The sequence below is a fragment of the Euprymna scolopes genome, chromosome 1, assembly GCF_053919585.1.
Source record: "Euprymna scolopes isolate OS-2025 chromosome 1, ASM5391958v1, whole genome shotgun sequence".
Taxonomy (NCBI): Eukaryota; Metazoa; Mollusca; class Cephalopoda; order Sepiida; family Sepiolidae; genus Euprymna; species Euprymna scolopes.
In genome coordinates, this window is record NC_136482.1 from 201,098,232 (window position 1) to 201,121,426 (window position 23,195).

The 23,195-nt window shown below is 39.6% G+C and overlaps 2 protein-coding genes across 2 annotated transcripts in view; one reads left to right on the forward strand and one right to left on the reverse strand.

Annotated features, from left to right (window-relative positions):
- The first annotated feature begins 7,120 nt into the window (after window positions 1-7,120).
- On the forward strand, window positions 7,121-7,768 carry LOC145282917 (uncharacterized). Its single transcript, XM_080132261.1, has one exon. The coding sequence runs from the start codon at window positions 7,121-7,123 to the stop codon at window positions 7,766-7,768; it is 648 nt and encodes a 215-aa protein (XP_079988387.1).
- Window positions 7,769-12,760: 4,992 nt separating this feature from the next.
- Window positions 12,761-23,195, reverse strand: part of LOC145282993 (uncharacterized) — a 29,246-nt gene continuing 18,811 nt past the window's right edge. The window contains exon 2 of the mRNA XM_080132262.1: window positions 12,761-18,743. Coding sequence (XP_079988388.1) covers window positions 17,896-18,743 — 848 coding nt within the window. The 3' untranslated portion in view covers window positions 12,761-17,895. The remainder of the gene's footprint in view (window positions 18,744-23,195) is intronic.

Below are 23,195 nucleotides of genomic sequence, written 5' to 3' on the forward strand. Positions count from 1 at the left end.
GTTTATTAATATATAATGAAACTCCATTGCGTTTTCTCATCTCTATAGGCCGTTCGAACTATTCCTTTTACTGCTACTGAGACCTTACAGCTGCTGGGCTTTAATGACTTGACTGGGAGCATCATAGTCACAATTTGGGAGGCTTTCTGCTCCCTAGCCGGATTGAGAAAAATTCCAGATGAAGTCTTCTCTTTATGGAATGCTCCCAATAAACAAACAAATGATTAAAATTAATTCCCAACCGAACTTGTCATAATCAAAAGAGTTTCAGGTATTTATTGACTGTGTCTAGATTAATCAATTCGGAATTAAATGTCTGCTATTTTTGTTTAGTTATGAAAGGTTTTATGTTTCTTTTCTCAATTGGGCAAAGAACCAAGGTACAACCCCCTTTCAAACTCTTCATAAATTGACTGCATCCAGAACCACATCAATTACTGAGGTACACTCAACTAAAATTCCTCAAGAATCCATCAAAAATTGTACATCTATTGTAAAGACAAATAACACAAAAACAAGCCCCCTTCAGAGTACAAGACACAAGAAGCACCTACAACAACCACACAACAGATCAAACAATCAAATCTGGACATATCATCAGTCCACCCGAAAGGTTTGGAGATAAACAATCAGACTCGTTTTTTTTTAGGTCGCCATTTTGACTGCTTCCACTGTATTATGTGTTCAGTGTTCTTCCTTCCTAAACAACAAATAAATATTGCAGGAAGGGGGAGGCGTCCTTTACGTACTCTCTATATTCACCTTACAATTTAATGAACAAAAAATATCGTAAAAATTCAATTAAAAACAAAGCAACAATCAGAAATGAAGTAGAAACTTTAATCATAAAGCTATCAAAAATAAGAAACTTAAAAAAAAAAATACAAGATTGGAAAGAATTTTATAATATTACTATTCTTCGTTTATATGTAAACTTGAAATGTTGATTCATTTCTAAACGAAACGAAAGAAACATAGAGGTTTTAACGCACTCGTGTAGTAAAATAACTAAAAAAAATAAAATATAGTTTTAATTTTGTTGTGGCACCTGTTGAGGGGACATATATTATAGTTTTAATTTTTAAATTAATAAAAAAATTGAATGAAATGAATGAACTTGGTCGACTTATTGTCTTTGTTCTTTGGCTGAGAAGAAGCACCACTTGGCGACAGTTTAGTGAAATGCACAAAAATGGCGCTGTCCATGTAATGTAGAAGTATCCTTACTTTTGCATGGTAATCTCCTTTTGAAGAAATTTTATTATCCACTTCTTCCTGTGGAAGTTAATTCTTCATAATCAATTAGTCGTTACTACTAACTCTGAAACTTAAGGAAGAAAACAAACAAAAAGAGAAAAATAGGAGAAATAGAATTTATTAAATAAGATATCTAAAGGAAAAGTTCGTGACCTCTATGGGCTGCCAAAAATGTCCATCTGGCTTACAAGTGTTCTTGTAGTAGTAACCAAAAAGGGGAGAGAGTGAAGGGAAATAGAAGGAAAGAGAGATAGAGAAGGAGGAAGAAAGAAAGAAAAAAAGGAGTGCAGGGACCCGAACCTTGGATTAACCACTAAGGAGGCTGTCCTATCAGCAGGTGCAAAGTACTGGGGCTGCTGTATTGCCATTTGGTGAATGGAATCTGGACCATGCAGTAGCTTCTGGTGGGGCCTGTCGATGCCATACTAGTGGGTAATTGTTACGGCTTTACCTTATGTGCTACAAAAAAAAAATTCTTCGTTTCTTTTTCTCTCTTAGTTTCCCCTCTCTGTCCTGCTCTAAGTAAATCTGTCGACCTAGTCCACAAATTCCAAAATTTCATCATGACAAGTTTCAAGAAAAAATACACGATTAAACCCGGTTCTCCAACTTCCAACGCAGACCCCTACTACCATGTCTCCTTCTCCAACATCAGGGGTCTTCGTTCTAACCTTCCAGAGGTTGAAACCCAATTATAGGAGACTAAACCAGACCTTTTATTTTTAAGTGAAACTGGCATTGGACAGGCTATTTCCCTAGATGAGTTTGCAATTTCAGGATACTCTAACTTAACTTCTAAATCTGACCCCCAAGATCGCCATGGGCATGGAATATGTGCCTATATTAAAGATAGCTTTCCATGTGGGAGGGACATCTCCAGGGAAGATCCTAACTTACCCTATATGTGCTTCCGGGTTGCTTTAGCTCACACTACTGCATTTATATTTACTCTCTATCGCCCCCACAACAGCGGAGTTACTATCTTTCAAAGCATATCTGAGAAAATTGACCAAGTCCTTTCTACTTATCCTTCAGCTAACATTCACGTATGTGGAGACTTCAATGTTCACAACGTCGAATGGTTGACCCACTCAAACAAGACCGATGATGAGGGGAGGTTCTGTCATGATTTCTCCATTGCCTATGACCTCACTCAGATTGTTCAGGAACCTACCCGTGTGCCCGATAATGACGGCCAGTATGCGAGCCTACTAGACCTTTTTCTCACAACTTGCCCTGAACTATGTTCAGTTTCTGTTCTGTCGCCTCTTGGATCTTCCGACCACTCTGTTGTATCAATTAAGATAAAAATGAAATGTAATAAGTCCCCAGACGTACCTCTTCATCGTACAGTATATCGATACACTAAGGCTGACTGGGATAGCTTCCGTACATTTATATCTGATCTACCTCTGCATTCCATGTTTAAAAAGGATGTGTCCTCTATAGTATTAGACCTAACTGAATGGTTAATTGTAGGTATTGACCATTTCATACCCTCTAAAAAGTTTCAGCAAAAACCTAACAGCCAGCCATGGTTCTCTCCAGAATGTGCTGCTGCCATTGCGCACAGAAATCACTTTTTCCACTGCTTCAAACGTAATAGATGTATGGAAACTAAAGCCGTTTTCAGGACTGCCAGCAACCATTGTAAGAAAGTAATAAGGAACGCAAGAGAGTTGTATGCTCAATCTGTTAAGTCCAAAGTAGCTGAGCAGCGGCTTGGTTCCCACCAGTTTTGGCAAATAGCAAACGGAATCCTGAACAGAAGCGTGTGCTCCATCCCAACTATTATCAATGGACCTGAGGTAATCTCGTCAGCATCAGACAAAGCCAAACTCTTTGTCAAGAACTTTGCAGCTAATTCTACCCTTTGCGACCAAGACCGCCAACCCTCAATATTTCCTCCTGTATCAGAAACACGCTATGTGATATACGTATATCTGTACGTGATGTTGCGAAGCTAATCAAAAACCTTGATTCGAGTAAAGCAACTGGCCCTGATGGTATTCCAATTATAGTACTCAAAAAACTTCAACCTGAATTAGCGCCCATACTTACAAAACTGTTTAAACGTTGTCTTAAGGAGAATAGTTTCCCATCTCCCTGGAAAATCTCATCAGTACGCCCTGTATTTAAGAATTCAGGTGATCGCTTATCCCCCTCTCAGTACAGGCCAATAAGTCTTCTGTGCGTCATGAGTAAGTTGCTAGAATCTGTGTTAAATACAGAAGTAATCAAACATCTCAACAAAAATAACCTTCTTAGTGACACTCAATATGGTTTCCGTTCTGCTAGATCTACAGCAGATGTCCTTACAGTTATATCGCATAGGATTAGCAAATCTCTCGACGGTGGCAATCTTTCTAGGGCAATTGCTCTTGACATATCTAAAGCCTTTGATAGGGTATGGCATAAAGGTTTACTTCATAAGATCGCTAGCTATGGTATAGCTGGAAAAGTCTTCTCAATTATTAAATCATTTCTTTCTGATAGGTTCATAAGAGTAGTAGTTGAGGGGCAAAAATCAGAAGCTCACAGTATTAATGCCGATGTCCCTCAGGGATCCATCCTGGGCCCAACTCTTTTCCTGATCTACATTAATGATCTTCCAAATCATATCCTTACATCATTTGTAGACATTTATGCTGACGACACTACCATTTATGGTACCACATCTAAGACAGTAAACGACCAAGTTCTCTCCAATTCTCTCTCCTCTGATCTTGAGCACATAGTACAATGGGGAAAGGAGTGGCTGGTAACTTTTAATGCATCTAAAACCAAGCTTCTCTCTTTACATCATCAACATTCTAATTCACATTTGTCATCAATTGAAATGAATGGCTCTCGTCTTCAGGAGGCCTCAAGTTTTGACAAGCTTCTGGGCTTGACCATTACTCCTGATCTTAAATGGAACACGTATATCAAATCTGTTGCCAAGGCTGCTGGAAAAATGGTGGGATCTTTCTATCGATCCAGTAGATATCTCACTGCTGATGCTATTCTCTACCTATATAAGAGCCAGGTACGTCCAAGGATGGAATACTGTTGCCACATCTGGGCAGGAGCTGCTAGAAAGGACTTGTCCTGCCTTGATAGAGTTCAAAATAGACTTCGTAGCCTCGTAGGAGATGTCCTTTTCTCTTCCTTGCAACCTCTATCTCACAGAAGAGATGTTGCGAGTTTGTCTCTGATGTATCGTTATTTTCATGGAAAGTGTTCAACTGAGCTTCTATCTATGGTCCCCCCTCGCCAAACTTTCACAAGAAACACTCGTCTAGCTGTAAACACTATCAATAATTTCCCCCACTCTTTATCTGTGCCTAAACCTAAACGTAGATTCCATGAACAAAGCTTCTTTCTTAGAACTGCACGCCTGTGGAATTGTCTTCCGTTTTCCTGCTTTCCGGCTGACTACAATATGGTTGTGTTCAAGTCTAAAGTAAATAAGTTCTTGATGAGCCGTTCCATATAAGTTATTAAATTTACCAAATTTTCATTACTAATGATTACTATATTGACCAATTTCTAATATACACTCTTTAACCCTTATCCTTGAGTGGCCTCTGGGCCTTGATAATGTGGTGATGCCTTTGTAAAAAAAAAAAAAAAAAAAAAAAAAAGCACTTACTGGAAGCTTCTGGGCGCCCTTTCTCGAATGGAACATTTAGAAAGTTCGTTTTTTGGGGCTTTTATTTTCTGAGTTTGTGTTGTTTAAAAAGTTCTTTTTTTTTCAGTCCCTTTCCTGGAAATTCGTGTTCGTAGTCCCTTTAGCAAGGGTTGAAATTTCTTGGAGGCAGAATATTTTTGAGTTTTCAAGTATCTTCGAAAACTTCCCAGCGGCGAATTTTCTGTTCAAAACTTCAATTATCTTTATCTCGATAATTATATTCAGTTTTCAAGTGTCTTAGAAAACTTTCAGCGGCGAATTATCTTCTCAAACTTCAATTATCTTTTCTCGATAATTATATTCAGTTTTCAAGTGTCTTAGAAAACTTGGTTCTTTTTTTCAACGACTTTAATGTCTCGTCAAGACAGAGTTGTTCAACGCCTTAATAAATTTCCAGGCGTCCCCTTTTATCCGAGACCGTTAGGGAATACTTTCGACACTTGTTGTCTCGACGACGCTTTGTCCACAACTGTCCACTTAACTCAAAAATATCACACACGTGCTTCTTCAATTTAGCACGAAAACGTCTTATCCAATCAACGGGCATAAGGGAGTCAGGTGACATGAAAAAAAAAAGGGGAAGCTAGGGAAGGGGGCAGGAAAAGGGTTAAGAAGAAAGGAAGGAAGAACCGAAACAGGAGAAAGAAAAAGGAAAGAAAGGTGGCGGAAGATAATTTCCACACTTTCAACAAAGAAACGATTATAAGATGTGTTAAAACGAGATGAGTTTTACAAGTTAAAGCACGACTATGGCAGTAATTGGAGTCGATATTTAAGATGGCGACCTGAAAAGCAAATCCACAGAAAGTTAAAATAATTATTTTCATTTCAAGTTTTCTTTTTATTTAGTTTTTTGTTGTTGTAATATATTTTGTTAAATGCTAAACATTCAAATTTTGCAGAGACAAGTAGTTTTCCAGATATAAAGACTTGTATTATTCACTTTAGTTCACTGACTGACATGTTTGTACGTGTGTGCGATAAACAAATCTAGGTAAATTTTTACAATATGTCCAACTGTTCACATTCAAAAGCCATTCTTGACATGGGGAGGTTGGGGTGTCTATTTCAAAAGCCGTTCTTAATATGGGGAGGTTGAGGTGTATTCCAAAAACCGTTCTTAATATGGGTAGTTTGAGGGTGTTTATTCTGCTTAACATGAAATTACTCAAGGAAAAAAAGTCGTAATTGTTATGTTTTATACACATGCACATTACTAATTCCTTGATTGTGAAAAAATGCCAGTGTAGCGTCTACCCTGGAACTAATTTTGATAGTGACATTGAACATTCACCGTTTCTGGAGAGCTAGAAAAAAAGACAAAAAAAAAGCAGTGGCACTAAATTCGAGGAGTCTCTCGCTCTCTTTTTGCTCGCGAACACCAGAGGAGTAAGACACGTTACTGCCACGCTCTGTCGCTCGTGCGTGACACACCCTGTGCCGGTTCCAATAGTGAAACCACACAAAAAAAAAAGAAAAACATTCTTCTTATCTATTCACTCCGCTCCTTACCCGAACGGCTTTTCTAAAGAAAATCAATTTATCGTTTCTTTCCAACTTAACGCCAAAAACATTTGACCAGTCGGGAAGGATTTCTTCTTCTTTTTTTCGGACTCAAAATAAACACGAGTGTGATACACCAGGGCAAATAAATTTGCACCTCTTATAACAAGCCAAGTCCGATTATTTGTTTTTAATTCATTTTTCTAAATATTTGTTTTCTTATTAATGTTTTTGAAAAATTAATTTTAAGTGAGCTGTTTGTTGTTTTGCCCAGCGAGCACCTCGCTTCACTGGTGACCCCTTTTTTTCGTCAGACTTTGGCAGAACACGCAAGGAATTGTGGATATTATCAATAAGGAAGAATTACCTGTAATCACACAAGGGAAATTTCTCAGCGACCACGCACATGCCGAATGATGTACATGTTGACCTTAGCGGCACATCGGTTTTTCTAGGCATAAAGGATCTCACGGAGATTTTCTGCGGTCATCGTTCTCTTCAACGCGTTCCCCACGATGGACAGTGAGGCGTTTCCTTCAATGACCGCTACTCAGGCTATTTTGAGGATTCCTCTTTTCTGGACGCACGATCCAACATTATGGTTCGCACACGTAGAGGCCCAGTTCTACACGCAAAGGATCCTGAGCGATATGACGAAATTCAACCACGTGGTGGCCTCATTAACGCATGGTTCGCGACCTGATCATGTCACCCCCTGGAGCGATCAGCTACGATTATTTCAAATTGGAATTGATTCGTAGGACAACCGATTCACAGCAGAAACGCCTTCGTCAACTTCTCATAGAAGAAGAACTCGGAGATCGGAAACCGTCTCAGTTACTCAGACGTATGAAGCTGTTGATGGGTGAGAACTCACTACCGCCGGACATACTTAAACAACTTTTCGTCAATAGACTGCCATCGAGTATTCAAATGATACTCGCCTCTTCGAATGACTCCACAACCGTTGAGGAGCTAGCGGACCTAGCTGACAAAATTATGGACGTGACCGTTTCCATAGCCCCAGTTCACATGCACAGCTCTAATGATGCCCTGCCTAACGCCGCAAACCCCTCCACAGATATACGCGAGGAACTAGAGCGACAGGCTCAAATGATTCATGACCTGAGTGAACAGTTACGTGGCCTCGAGCTCAAACCAAAAATGCATAAGCACCCCACTGAGCGAGTCCGTCCCCGGCAATTTAGCAGCACTCAGAACAGCGGTGGGCTCTGCAAGTACCACGCATGTTTCGGTGAAAGAGCTTACCGATGCCACCAGCCATGTTCATATACGAAGAAACGTCTCTCGGGAAATGCCCAGGCCAGGCAGTAGGAGCCACTGATATACGATTTCTCGTTGATACCGGTGCAGAAGTCAGTATCATCCCTAAGAAGTTTGTGAAAGAAAATCGTCCTCAATCAAACTTATTTCTACACGCAGTGAATCACTCCTCCATTCCTACTTACGGAGAGACATCGATAACATTAAATCTTGGATTACAGCGCGCACTATGTTGGGTCTTCATCGTCGCAAAGCTACCCGTTCCAATTTTAGGGGCGGATTTTTTGCACCATTTCGGCATCCTTGTAGATGTCAAATGCAGCAAACTCATTGATAACACTGGACGTTCCGTGCAAGGCATAATCTGTGGGTCGACCGAGATCAGCCCAGTTATATGTAAAGACACCACGGATCCGTATACAGATTTGCTGCGAGGTTTCCCGGAATTAACTCGTTCTATGTTTAACGGTGACAAAGTTAAACACAATGTCACTCATCATATCCAAACAAGGGACCGCCTGTGAGTGCGCGCCCGCGCAGACTTAAACCCGATCGTTTAAGGGCGGCTAAACAAGAATTTCAGCACATGTTGGATTTAGGCATTATTCGACCCTCTAATAGCAACTGGTCATCACCACTCTACATGGTGCGAAAAAAATCAGCTGGCAAATGGCGCCCTTGTGGGGATTACCGCGCACTTAACAGTCGCACTACTCCGGACAATTACCCTATTCCGCATCTGCAAGACTTTTCTAACTCGCTTCACGGAAAAACAGTCTTCTCCAAAATCGACCTTGTTCGCGCGTTCAACCGGATTCCCGTACACCCAGAGGATGTTTCTAAGACTGCGATCACAACTCCTTTCGGCCTTTTCGAATTCTTATGCATGCCCTTTGGATTACGTAATGCAGGGCAATCTTTTCAACGCTTTATCGACGCAGTTTTGCGAGGACTACCATTCGTCTATGCATATATCGACGATCTCCTCATGGCAAGTGCATCAGAACGTGAACACTTACAGCATCTGCAGCAGTTATTTCACAGATTGACAGATTATGGCGTTATTATTAACCCCCAAAAATGCGAATTTGGAGTTTTCTCACTTTCGTTTCTCGGCCATTTAACCGACAAAGAAGGTATCCGTCCCCTTCCAGAGAAAGTCCAATCTATAGTCGATTACCAAGCTCCCACTTCACTTCGTAAACTTCGAGAGTTCCTCGGTTTAATTAATTTCTATCGACGTTTCGTGCCCCATTGTGCTGAAATCGCGCAGCCATTAACCGACGTACTCAGAAACAAAAACAAAAAAAATGAGACAATTACATTAAGCGAAACGGAATTACGTTCCTTCGATAAGGTCAAGCAGGCATTAACAGAAGCGACAATGTTGGTTTTTCCACGTCCAGATGCACCCCTAGCTTTATCCGTCGATGCATCTGACGTTGGCATTGGAGGTGTACTGCAACAATTAGTGGATAATACTTGGCAACCACTAGCTTTTTTCTCAAGGCATCTTCAGCACGCTGAAACCAAATACAGCACTTTCAGCAGGGAACTTTTGGCCGCATACTGCGCAGTTAAACACTTTTGTTACATGTTGGAAGGATCCACTTTCACGCTTTTTACGGATCACAAGCTGTTATCGCATGCTTTGCTTGCCAAGCCCAGAAAACACTCACCCAGGGAAGCTCGCCATTTGGATTTCATATCACAATTTACTGCGGATATCAAGTATATCAGAGGGAAGGAGAACGTAGTTGCAGATGCATTGTCGAGAATGCACATCGATGCCATTCAAGCGATTGACGAGATCGACCTCCACCAGATCGCCATCGACCAACGGGATGGCGAAGAACTAAATCGCTTACGTCACTCCGAAAATCTAACTTTCAAGCAAGTCTCAGTACCTTGTTCCAACGAGACGATATGGTGCGATGTTTCGAACGGTCATAGGCGAGCTGTCTTCTTTCAATTACACAACTTGTCACATCCTGGCATTCGTTCCACGCAGAAGCTGGTGACTTCTCGTTTCATCTGGACAGCCATTAACCGAGACGTTCGCGAATGGACCAAGAGTTGCGTCCCTTGCCAGAAATCGAAAGTACAGAGGCATATTAAAAGTCCCCTTGCTACCTTCGCAACCCCTGAGGCACGATTTCAACACGTTCACATGTATTTAGTGGGTCCACTCCCACATTCGAGAAACTGTACATACTTATTGACTTGCATCGACAGTTTTTCTAGATGGCCTGAAGCCATCCCCATCGCAGATATTTCCACAGAAACTATTGCCCGAGCCCTGGTTACACATTGGATATTGCGTTATGGTGTGCCTCACATCATCACAACCGATAGGGGCAGACAATTCGATTCCTATCTTTTCTCTGAGTTGTCTCGCCTACTGGGAAGCAAACACATAAGGACTACCTCGTACCACCCGGCGGCAAACAGCATGATCGAGCGTCTGCACCGTCAGTTGAAAGCAGCTATTAGAGCACATTCCGACCCTAACAGGTGGACAGAGTACCTCCCCTTCATTCTATTAGGCATCAGATCCACCATAAAAGCAGATATTGGCTTTACGCCTGCTGAAATGATTTACGGAACAACGCTGACTCTCCCTGGACAGATGGTCGCACCGACCACTCCTACACGCATGCCTGACCCAACAAGTTATACCTCTCGTGTGAGGGAATACTTGGCGAAACCTTTTAATGTTGCCCCGAGAACACAGAACACACGCACTCATGTCCCCAAAGACATACAATCGTGGACTCATGTGTTTGTTCGGAACGATGGAGGCACAGCTCGACTGCAAACACCGTATTCCGGTCCCTTTAAGGTATTGAAACACTACTCAAAGTTCTTCGCTATCGACATTGATGGAAGACGAGATTCAGTCAGTGTTAATCGCCTGAAGAAAGCTATTCTGGATGACGATGTGCTAGAACGCAAACGGACACAAAACACTGCAGTTCAGAACGGAAACTTCAATTCACCAGTAATTACAACTTCTACCAGATCGGGCAGATCAGTGCAACGTCCTCACCGATTTGCTGTGTATACCCAGTGACTTTTCCACTTTCTTTTGTTCGACATACTGTCTCGTAGGGGGGTATGTAGCGTCTACCACGGAACTAATTTTGACAGTGACATTGAACATTCACCGTTTCTGGAGAGCTAGAAAAAAAGACAAAAAAAGCCGTGGCGCTAAATTCGAGGAGTCTCTCGCTCTCTTTTTGCTCGCGAACACCAGAGGAGTAAGACACGTTACTGCCACGCTCTGTCGCTCGTGTGTGACACACCCTGTGCCGGTTCCAATGGTGAAACCACACAAAGAAAAAAGAAAAACATTCTTCTTATCTATTCACTCCGCTCCTTACCCGAACGGCTTTTCTAAAGAAAATCAATTTATCGTTTCTTTCCAACTTAACGCCAAAAACATTTGACCAGTCGGGAAGGATTTCTTCTTCTTTTTTTTCGGACTCAAAATAAACACGAGTGTGATACACCAGGGCAAATAAATTTACACCTCTTATAACAAGCCAAGTCTGATTATTTGTTTTCAATTAATTTTTCTAAATATTTGTTTTCTTATTAATGTTTTTGAAAAATTAATTTTAAAGGAGAGCTGTTTGTTGTTTTGCCCAGCGAGCATCTCGCTTCACCAGGAAGTACAATAGCTTTTATGTTGGATTTATATCTTGAAAACGGCAAAGTTTAAATAAGATTTTCTTATTCAGCATAGTCAAAAAAACCTGTAAAAGTCGTCATTTCAAAGAAAATTGTGGAGGTGGACCTAGTACTTGAAAACAAGAATTACAAAATCCTATGGAACATGGACATCCAAACAGACAAGCCCATCCAAACAAGAAGACCGTATGACATAATAATTAACAAGAAAGAAAAGTCCTGCCAAATCGTAGACTTTGCTGTCCAAGCTGATCACAGGGTTATCAAAGAAAAGGAGAAACGAAACAAATACACAGAGCTAGCCAGAGAACTGAAAGGAATATGGACGATGAAGAAAATTAAGGTAATACCTATAATAGTAGGAGCACCAGGAACAATTCCAAAAAATTTTGAAAAAAATGGTAGAAATTAAAATCAGAGGAATGGGTGGAAAGATACAACGAATAACAGCTGAAATATTAAGGAAAACCCTTGAATGCGGAAACTAATACACATGAGCCATATGTGAAGGCCAGACAGACTGCTGCAGATGCAGAAGATGAAGCGTTACATGGAAACAAGAACATTAAAGTTGCATATCTATAATTTCGCTGTCCCATCCCCCCCATTACCTCATTATCAACCCCTCGCCCCAAAGAATTATGCCAAATAGCCGAGAAGGGTCAAGGAGGATGGAAAAACCGAGGAGAGAATGCTGACCAGACCTCCACTGGACAAGTGCAAAGAGAACTCGGAACTTGGGGAGACTTATAGCCACTCAAATTCCAGTGGAGACCAATGGCCGCTGCCAGCAAGAAATCAATAGTAAGCAGCTGCTGCGATAATGCAAATTTATTTGCAAATATTATCGAAAGAGGTGGAGAGTACTGGAAATCTGAGGAGATTTGTTGTCACTCAACTTCCAGGGGATGCCACAGGTTGGTTTCAAAGAGAGATCTTTGATAATCTGTGTGGAAGCTCCTTGTAAGCCAATAATAATAATAATAATAATAATAATAATAATAATAAAGAACACTTCACGTCAATTAAATTCAAGTAATACTTTTTGTTTTACAATCTCTTTTCAACAAAGAAACAATTATAAGATGTGTTAAAATGAGATGAGTTTCAGAAGTTGAAGTCGAATAAATATTTTACATTAAATAAAAACACTAAAACGATTATTCAGTTTGGTAGAAAAGTAACGTATCTTGCCTTTGATAATATTTGTTTATTATATATTTGTTTTTTTTTGACAACTTTTTCGAATCTATGCGTATAGTAATACAAACCCAAATAATCTATATCATGACAATAGTAAGTTAAAATATAGTGACAGAAATGTTATAAAGAAAGAGATAAACAATTAAGTAAGATTATTAGTACATTTTATTAAGGGAAAGCACTTTACCGGAAGACCTCGAAAGTCAGCAGTAACATGTCTTTCGTATTGTTAACAATGTGCGGCACTTTCCACATTTGAGGATTACTCTTTATATTTCAGCTGTTTTCATTATTGTCGTGCATTGTGTATTCTTCTTCACATTTTGTGTCCAGCTGTTAGTATTGCCGATTTTATACTGATAGGCGGATCCTAACAAATATACAGCATATTGTTTGCTCAGTCTCTCAGCAATTTCTGCAAGATTCTAGTGCTTCCCAACAAGGCAATCTTTGGAAATACCTCAACATTGCAATTGATACCAACTTTCTCAACCCACTTGTCCAATCCTTTTGTCCCCAGGGTTCCCATCATAATAAGTACAATTTCTACCTTCTTCAACTGCTGCAATCTTTTTATCTACTTTTTCAAGTCTTGGTATATTCTTTAATATGCAACAAAAATTAGACAAGTCTTCCCTATTTTCTCCTTTTGCTTGACATCTTTCCTTGAGTTTTGAATACTTAATTTTTGCATATTCCATCGCCCATATAATCGTTCATTTATCCTTCCTGCTCCACTGGGTTTGAGTAAATTTGAATGTATCCCTTTGGCAAAAGTCCACATTCGTCTAGTCAAGATCCTTTAGCTCTATTGCATCTCTTACTATTATGTTGGGGACTCCCGTCTGGCGGGAATCAAACAGCATGAAAGGAAGACATCGCAGACATAGGTATTAATAACGACTCGGTCGCCAGAGAACAGCCGTCCAAGCTTACTTTTATGAGAGAGCGCGCATGCCCAAAGGTAGATAACTCTTGAGGTTATATCCCTTTACTTGTGGACATCACATCCCTCCCCATCTTGGTGGGACAACCTGTCTTATTTTACTTTTTACTATTTTTTTAACTTACATTATGAAGTCTTTTAATCTGGCTGGAGGCAGTCTTTTCTAAGATGGATTTCATCTCGGTACTTGGTCAGCTATTTGTGTTTTGGGCGTTTCCAGGTCTTCTGGGGCGTGTGGATTGTACTCACCTTCAGAGTCAGGGTTTTCATCCCTAAGTGTTATGCATTTACGCAAAGAAGAGTTTCTAGTCACTTGGTGATTTCCTCTCTGAACCGTTATCATACTTCCCTTCATTTTTGGTATATGGTTTAGGATTGTATGGTGGTGACAGTTTGTTTTGCTTCTTCTATCTGAAGACCTTATCACCCAGCCTGAGAGCTGTTGTTTTTGTCTTTCTATCGGCGTACCCCTTCATCTTCTCCTTTCCCTTGGAGTCATTTTCTTTTATTTTTTCATGCATCAGTCCTGTTACTGGGCTTTCGATACCATTTGGTATGCCGATGTTTATTTTTCGGCCCATACAAGCTTCAAATGGAGATATTTTTGTGGTGGTATGAGGAGGTGGCTCTATATTTCCTTAGGAAATATGGTAACTGGGTCTTCCAGTTATGGCCTTTCACCGTGGCCGCAAGAACATATTTTTTAGGGTGCGCATAAAACGCTCTACTTCACCATTTGCCTCAGGCCATAGAGGTGTAATGCATCTATGTTTGAAACCTGCTTGTGCCGCTAAGTCTCTAAAGTCTTGTCCTTGAAATGGCGGACCATGATCGGATTTTAGAACGATCGGATATCCTTGTCTAGCAAAGATCATGTTTAAACGGGGAATGACTGTACACGCAGATATTGAGGGTATTACCTCCACTTCAGGGAATCGGCTGTGATCGTCGATTATGACTAACACATAGTCACCTGATGGGAACAGACCTGCAAAATTGACTGAGATTTCAGTCCATGGTGCAACTGGTAGTGGTGAGGAGTGTACGGGTTCGCGGCTCATGTGCCTTGGGTCTGAGGCTTGGTAGGGAATGCATCCGTGTATTGCTTCCTCCACCAGTCTATCGATTTCTGTGAATAACACCTTTTTCCTCATTAGTTGCTTGGTTTTGACCATGCCCTGGTGAGATTGATGGGCTATATTGACTGATCTCTTTCTTAATTTTGAGGAAATTACAAGCTGGTGTTCTCAAAGGACGAGATCATTGTGTATTGAAATTTCATCCTTGAATGGGGAAAAACTTGACAGCTAGGGATCATTCCATCATCCATCTTTAACAGCAACCGTGACCTTTTGTAACTGCGGGTCCTGTTCTGTGGCTTGTTTGACTTCTTCAAGAGTTAAAGATTTTGGTATTGTATTCTGAGCTAGATACCTTTTGTATGCTTCTGCTACATTGTCTTTAGATGGTATGTGTTGTCGGTTTAAGACTTTTCACAATCCCAAGAACAGGATGATGGTCGGTGGTGATTTTGAATCTTGCTCCATATAAATAGAGATGAAAATGTTCAGCTGCATATACGACGGCTAACATCTCTCTCTCAGTTTGAGAGTATAGCTGTTCTACATCTGTGAGGGCACGACAGGCATAGCATAGAACCTTCCCAGCTTGTGTCAGAACTGCACCTAATCCAACTGGCCTTGCATCTACCAGGATGTCAGTGTCTTTCTGCAGGTCGAAGTACGCCATCACCTCAGCTCCAGTCAAAGCTTCCTTTAACTTGTTTGCAGCTGCTTCTTCTTCTTCTGTCCATCTCCAATTAGTATACTGTGTCATGCCCAAGAATGATCTGACTTCACTAATGTTCCTTGGAGACTTGCATTTTGTAATAGCAGAGATTTTCTCTGGGTCAGGGGACACTCCATTCTCACTGAAAATGTGTCCGAAGAAAGTCAGTTTCCGTACAGAAAAAAGGCATTTTTCTTTGTTCAGCTTGGCTCCTACTTCTTGTAGACGTTTCAGGGTGTTCCTCAAGCTGATGTAATGTGATGGCTGGTCACGTGCATAAATTATTATGTCATCTGATAGGTTTTTCACTCCTGGGATGTCTCCAAGGAGGTCTGATATAGCTTTTTGAAATAGTTCAGAGGCTGCATTCACACCAAAACAGACGCTTGTAACGAAATAAACCTGCATGCATGGCAAATGACGTTATATATCTCTTCCAGTTCTAGTTGATGATAAGCATTGGAGAGGTTTAGTTTGCTGAAAACTGTACATTTAAGTCTGCTATTAAGTCGTCTATGGTTGGCATTGGATGTTTTATCCGTTGAATGGCTTCATTTGCTTTTCTCATGTTGACGCAAATTCGTACAGTACCATTTTTCTTGGGAACTACCACAACCGATCTAACCCAGGGGGTAGGTCCAGTGACTTCTTCAATCACATCCATTTCTCTGAGACGTTTGAGTTCCGTCTCCACATCTTTTCTCACATGGAAAGGTATCCTGCAGTGTTGCTGAGTTACAGGGGAAACCGATGAGTCAATGTGGAGATTAATGGTAACTCCAGAAATTTTTCCCATCTTTCCATCAAACTGTGTGGGGAACTCATCTTGAATTGGAACCGTCACATGGAACGTGAAGTTAAACGTTATCATTCCCAGTGCTTCAGCAGAATGACCGCTCAAGATGTTCTGCAGTCCAACTAAAGAATTGTCGCTGTCGACGACAAATATCTTAGCCCTACAGGATTTATCACGAAATTTTATGCTCGCATTAATAAATCCTCAGATGGGTATGGCATGTTTAGATCTGTACGCAAATATCTGGGTCGTTGTTCTGTTTATATGTGGTTTGTGTTTTAAACCATCATATATGTGTCCATCAATTATATTGACACTAGCACCCATGTCTACCACAAACATTACAGGGGAATTATTGACAAGGGCGGTAACTTTTGGTGTCTTAATTGATGGTGTAAATTTCACCGAGTACACAGACTCGTCACTAGACGTAGAGGGGAATACCGAGGGAAGGATTGGTGAAAGGAATTACTCTTACCGGCTTTGCTTTGTATGCTCTCGCAAAGTGGTTTTTCTTGCATTCATTTCCTCGGGCTGAACAAGTCGGGTGTGTAGAAGAGTATCCACAATAGTGACATGTTTGCTGTCCATCTTTTTTTTGTCCATCACACGGTCGATTCTTCAAGGTGTCATGGCAACTGTTTTGCCGCGCGTGTTCACAACAATTGTCTTTACTGCCGTTGGTGTTGAAATTTTTGCTATTTCCACATGTGAGACGTGTGCAGTTCTCGTTGCTGTAAAGAGCATGTAGTTCATTATTCTCCATGTCTGCGGCATGCATATATGCCAGTTCGATTGCCCTAGCTTCGTCCAGGACTTGCTTTAGCATAGAGTTGTCCCTTAGCGCCTTCCTTCTGACTTTCTATCCATTTTTTCCAATGAGCGACAGTTGTGGTTTGCTCTGCATGTATGCTAAAACTGGGGAAAACTGGTAAACCACTGCTGGCCATTTTTTTTTGTATTAATTCCGAAAAATTTTTTTTCGTATTAAATTCTGAAAATTATGTAGCGCGAGCTCGTCATGAAAAATTATTTCTCGTGCCAGAGAATCAAGCAGCATGAAAGAAAGACAACGCAGACATAGGTGTTAACAACAGCTTGGTCGCCAGAGAACTGCTGTCCGAGCTTACTTTTATTAGAGAGCGTGCATGTCTAAAGGTAAATAACTCTTAGAGTTATGTCCCTTTATTGTGGACATCACACTTACCTCTTTTGTGAGATATTTATATATCTTTGACACGAACAAGACTAAGTTTTTGGTTGTTGTCCCCAATACCTTTTCTATAGGTAAGAGAGAAGATATTATTTGAGCCTCAAATATATCATTTTTCTTTCTTCCCCATTTCTCATACCTTGAGTAGGCGAAACAGTGAAGAATAATTTTCTTCGCCTCAACAGACAACTTTACAAGATTATAGTTCCATTTTTTGGTGGTCCTTGTTTGGTTTTGCTGAATTCCAGGACTAGAGTTGGTTTGGTCTGGTGGAGTATCCAGCTTAGTGTTGTTACTTGTGGTAACATCACTATGAGAAGGTGCACCATTGCTTTCCTCATATGACCCAGTGCATAGTCATGCTAAGGAGATCTTTTTTTCTGGGCGACATCCTGGCAGTTAGTAGATTTAAAATTTTTCATTTTCATTTTTGTTTGACTGTTTGGTCAGGGTTTACTTAAAACTTGAATCATCCTCATGTCAGATTTCCCGACAAACCCCTGTACAAAGAGACTGAAGATACCCGGAGTTGATATCTACTAGACATTCAAAGAATTTTCTGAAAAAGAAGCTCCACAAACCTGAAAAGAATATGTTTTTTCTTCTTCTCCTGTATGTGTTCGCATGTGGTTCCTTAGAGTACCACTTTTTGAGAAAGAATCTCCGCAAATCTGACAAGAATATGGTTTCTCACCTGTGTGTATGCGGACATGATCTTTTAGATGCGTTGAATTTTTAAATGCAGAGTCACAAACTTTACAAGTATATGGTTTTTCCAAAGTATGACTTGTTTTGTGTCTTTTCAGGTTAGAACTACTTGTAAATGCAGCTTGACAAATCTGACAAGAATATGGTTTTTCGCCTGTGTGTATTCGCTTATGAATTTTGAGAGAACCATTTTGTAAAAAAGAGGCTCCACAAATCTGACAAGAATATGGTTTTTCACCTGTGTGCATTTTCTGGTGGATTTTGAGAGAACCATTTTGTAAGAAAGAGGCTCCACAAATCTGACAAGAGTATTGTTTTTTGCCTACGTGTATATGCTGGTGATATTTGAGAGAACCATTTTGTGAAAAAGAGGCTCCACAAATCTGACAAGAATATGGTTTTTCTCCTGTATGTGTTCGCATGTGGTTCCTTAGAGTACCATTTTCTGAAAAAGAAGCTCCACAAACCTGACAAAAATATGGTCGCTCACCTGTATGAGTTCTCATATGAGATTTCAGATTACAAGTCTGTGAAAATGTCCACCCACAAACTTGACAAGAATATTGTTTTTCAACATGTTTTTCCATGTCTATATGAAGACCTATTTGCAAAAACTTGGGATTCTGAGTCTTACAAGAACAAGCTTTCTCTGTTCTGTGCTCGCATGTACTTTTATAGAGATTTTACAAATACAAATCAGTAACACTTTTAATGCATACCCTTTCTCTCTTTTAGATTTAAATTCTCTTGATGTACAACTTGAAAAGAATATGATTTTTCTGTGTTTGCATGCAGATTTAAATGTAAAAACTTTTAAAGTGTATATTATTTGCTGACCTGGAAAATCATTTGCTATCAGAGTTAATATCTGCAAATAAATAAAAAGAATGATGCTATAAACACAAATACAAATAAAGAAATGCTATTAATAAAAATACAAATTAAAAATGTTTTAAACAGAAATACAAAAAGAAAAAGATGTTATAGTAATAAAAAAGGAAAATAGAAAAAGCTACAAAAAGAAATACAAAGAAAAATAAGAAACGAGAATATTAAAAAACACATACAACTTGGTTTAGGTAAAAAGAATATATTATACCAAAAAAGTACATATGAAGGCTGCCAGTATTTCTGACTGTTAGTTTGGCAGGCTATAGTCTCGCATTAGGTTATGATTATTTCCTCGATGAGTATTAACATTGTAGTTTATATAATGTTTTGCAGAGTCCCCTTAATATATATATTTTTTGTTTTACATAAGCATTTATACATCACTACACATTAAGGAGCGTATTATGGTCAGTCAGTTAAAAGTAACTAGCAACTTTTTTAGGGGATATTACTTATACATTGTTTTGTGACTAGTTATTTTATTTGGTGACAGAATTGTGCAAGGATTTCATATAAATTAAATTTAATTTCTACAAAAAGATATAAACGAAGCAAATAATTTATGTATTAAATATACGAATACACATTTAATTATTTTGTTGTTACAACTACGCATTTTATATTATCTAACATAACACAAGATTTTTCTTATGGATCTGAATTGATCAACTTGACGATCTCTTTGCTGTCATGACAACGTTTTTCTTTCTGATCTTCACTGAGCAGCCTCGAAGCAAACTTTGTACACATCTTCCGTTTCTCGTGAATCGTTGTGTGTATAGTTTCCACATTGCATTTATTGTCTCTATAGACAGACGATGGTCCATAAAAATCTTTATTTGGACAATCAAATCAAATAGGCTTTGCCTTGTCAACAAAGCTCAAGCCCCTGTTCGAATTGCCACAACTTTCATCTACTGTGCGTTTTATCAAGTATTTCAATGGAATGTGCTTCGATAAACTCATAGAACTAGTTCCCTCTCTACATGAATACCAACGACTCTCCTAACAAGGAGCAAAATATTACACCTGCACTGTAGAGGTTCTCTGATACCAGAGGGCTTTCTACCTGTTTTGGAATGACAGATATGCCACCATCAGTAGGTGCTGAACACAGTCTTTAACCAGGTTGGAGACGAAGACACCAAAGAATCACTATATCAGAATTGGGTAACAGAAATAATCAGTTCATCGTTTGTCCTGGTGGATGGAATGCTGACATGTTAAAAACCTATGTCTCTACTAGTGTCCTTTTATTAGAGGAAGGTTATGACAGCAGAACATCTTCAGAAAGAAAGTCAATCTGATACCAATGATGAAACAGTAACTAAAGTAGAAATTTATGTGCTGTTAAGCTTCTTCTGGTAAATCTATAAGAGCGTAGTAAATAATGGGCAATTAACAATTCCTCTACTATCCACCAATCCTGAAATTGTTTGCACACCAACTAAGAAGGCTTATCTGCTTGCCCGTTGGTTTGCCTGCAACTCTACTTTAGACCAGGCAAATCACTCCCTCCTAGATTTTTTGCTGTGGAGAGAAACACCACTAGATGATCTGAAAATCACCCCTTCTCAGTTACATATAAAAAAACCTAGACATCTCAAAAGCATGTAGACCTGATCTTATCCCAGCTGTACTATTTAAAAAATGCTGAGGTCCTGTTCTCTCAAAACTTTTCAGCACATGCCTTAATAAATCTTGCTTTCCTAACTACTGGAAAACCGCTTCTGTTCTACCAGTTTCCAAGAATTGTGGAGAAATAAAAAATGATCAATTAAATTATCGCCCCATTAGCCTTCTCCCTTTTTTCGCCAAAATATTTGAGTCTGTGATCCTGAGGTACTAGCAAATAACCTTGCTTGTTAAAAATGATTTCATTGCTGATACAAAATACATGAAGGAAAAATCAATTTCGGAAACAATAATATTGTTTTGTGAATAGGATTGTTGTGTGCTATCTAACCATGGTTTGTTTCGGAGTGACCTTATAGGTCAAATCTAGGCTTGGCCTGTGTGGGAACCCAGATAATCCAAAAGTTTAGTGTCTGTCAGGAAATCACCTAATTAGTATGCATAGATGGTGTGGCCGGTTAGCCAATCAAGGTGAATTGGAGTATAGCATAATGAACAGGGATTGGTTGGATGAGAAACCTAGACCTTCCTGACCCTTCCTTTAAAATGAACTGCAGAGCAGGTGAGAAACCAATTGTTGTTGATCAGTTATTGTTGGGAGTTTGTCATTACAGTCTGCCAATACCCTGTTCACTGAACAACCACTAATGAGAGAAAAAAATCGGTTATCAAAAACAAAAATGACCCCCATTTGAGTTCTGTTGAGTAGAATGCTGGTGAAAAAAAAATGGCATATATTTTATTTGATTTTTTCCTGTTGGTAGAAGCAAATGACCTTGCTAGTTAAAAACGGTTTGATTGCTGATACAAAATACATGACGTTAAAGGTCATGGCCGAGGTTGGCATGTGTGAGGACCCACATAATCAAAAAGTTTAGTGTCTGTTGGGAAATCACCTACTTAGTATGCATAGGTGGTGTGTCTGGTTTGCTAATCAAGGTGAATCTGAGTATGGCGTAACAAACAGGGATTGGTTGGATGAGAAACCTGGGCCTTCCCCACTCCTTCCTTTAAAGGGAGCCGTAGAGCAAGTGAGAGACCAGTTGTTGTAGGTCAGTTGTCATTGGGAGTTCATTACAGTCTGCCACAACCCAGAGGAAAAACACCCTGTCCCCTGACCGACTGCTAATGAGAGGAAAAATCAGTTGTTAAAAACAAAATAGGCTCCATTCAACTTCTATTGAGCAGACTACCAGTAAAAAAGGAAATATGGCATATATTTTATTTTTCTCATTTTGTACATAAATAAGATTTTCTTTGTAATCAGAATAATTTTAATAATTAAGTCTTATAATAAACCTAAAACTTGCATTCATGTTGATCATTTGTCGCTTGTCAACTTGTGAATTAACAGCAGATGAATGATACGAAATAGAAGTAATCTTTTTCAGTGAACATCCAGCAAGAGAGAGAATTGACACATTACCACCCAGCAACCGACCTGCAGTATATCATCCTTAGAGACTTTGAGCCAAACACATTGGACTTTTTCTGTTTTTTTTTTATTGTTTTCCTTTCTTTGCCGGACAAATGTGTCTGTGGTGGAATTGGGATAAAATGGATAGTCACATTCAATGCTGCCAAGACTAAACTTGTTTCCTTTAATTACTACAAGAAACATTCTCAACTACTAAAACCCATGACTAATGATACATTACTTGAAAGTACTTCGTTCAAACTCCTCAGCTTTATGTTCACACGAAAAATGAGTTAGAACAGATACATTGAGAGCATTGCAAAGGTAACTGCAAGGAAGGTGGACTCTTTCTACCGAGCTAGAAATTTACTTATGCCTGAGAGTATCCTGTAACTTAACAAGGCCACCACTCGCCCATGTATGAAGTATTATTGCCATATTTGGGTTAGTGCATCTGCTACTAGTCTCTCTCTCTCTCAGACAGAGTTCAAAAGAGAGTTGCCAACCTGATAGGTCCCAAACTATCAGATAGGCTTCAACTGCTGTCCCATCGACGAAATATTGCACCCCTCTGCCTATTTTACAAGTATTTTAATGATAGGTGCTCTGATGAACTACAATCCATTATACTCCCTTGGCATAAATACCTCCAACAACCCAAGCAGCAAAATCACACCACTAAACAGTTGAGATCCCTAGATGTAAGAAAGCCTTTTACTCTAATAGTCCCTTCCTTATGACTGCTGACTTGTTTCTATTTCCCTGACTGTACTGACATGCAGAAGTTCGAGTGTAATGTAAACAGACATCTTGCTGCTGAACTCCCTACATAATACCCTTACAAATTATGTCTCAAAGAGTAGCCCCTCCATCAAAGTTGAACTGTGATATTGCCCCATTGACTACTATACACTCTTTAACCCTTATCCTCGAGTGGCCTCTGGGCTTTGATAAGTAATGACTCCTATGTAAAAAAAGGAGATCCATTGTCTGCATTGTCCATTTGTGCATCTCCAGCAGAAAGCATCCTTAACGCACAATCTGTGTTTACAATTACTGCATCTAATTTTTTTTTTTTGACAGCAGTTTCTTTTCCTGACAATATGAAATTGTCTGTATCGCTGTTTTCTTTTCTTTTTCTAACAAAAACAGCCTATCATGCCTTGACAAAGTACAAAATAGACTTCG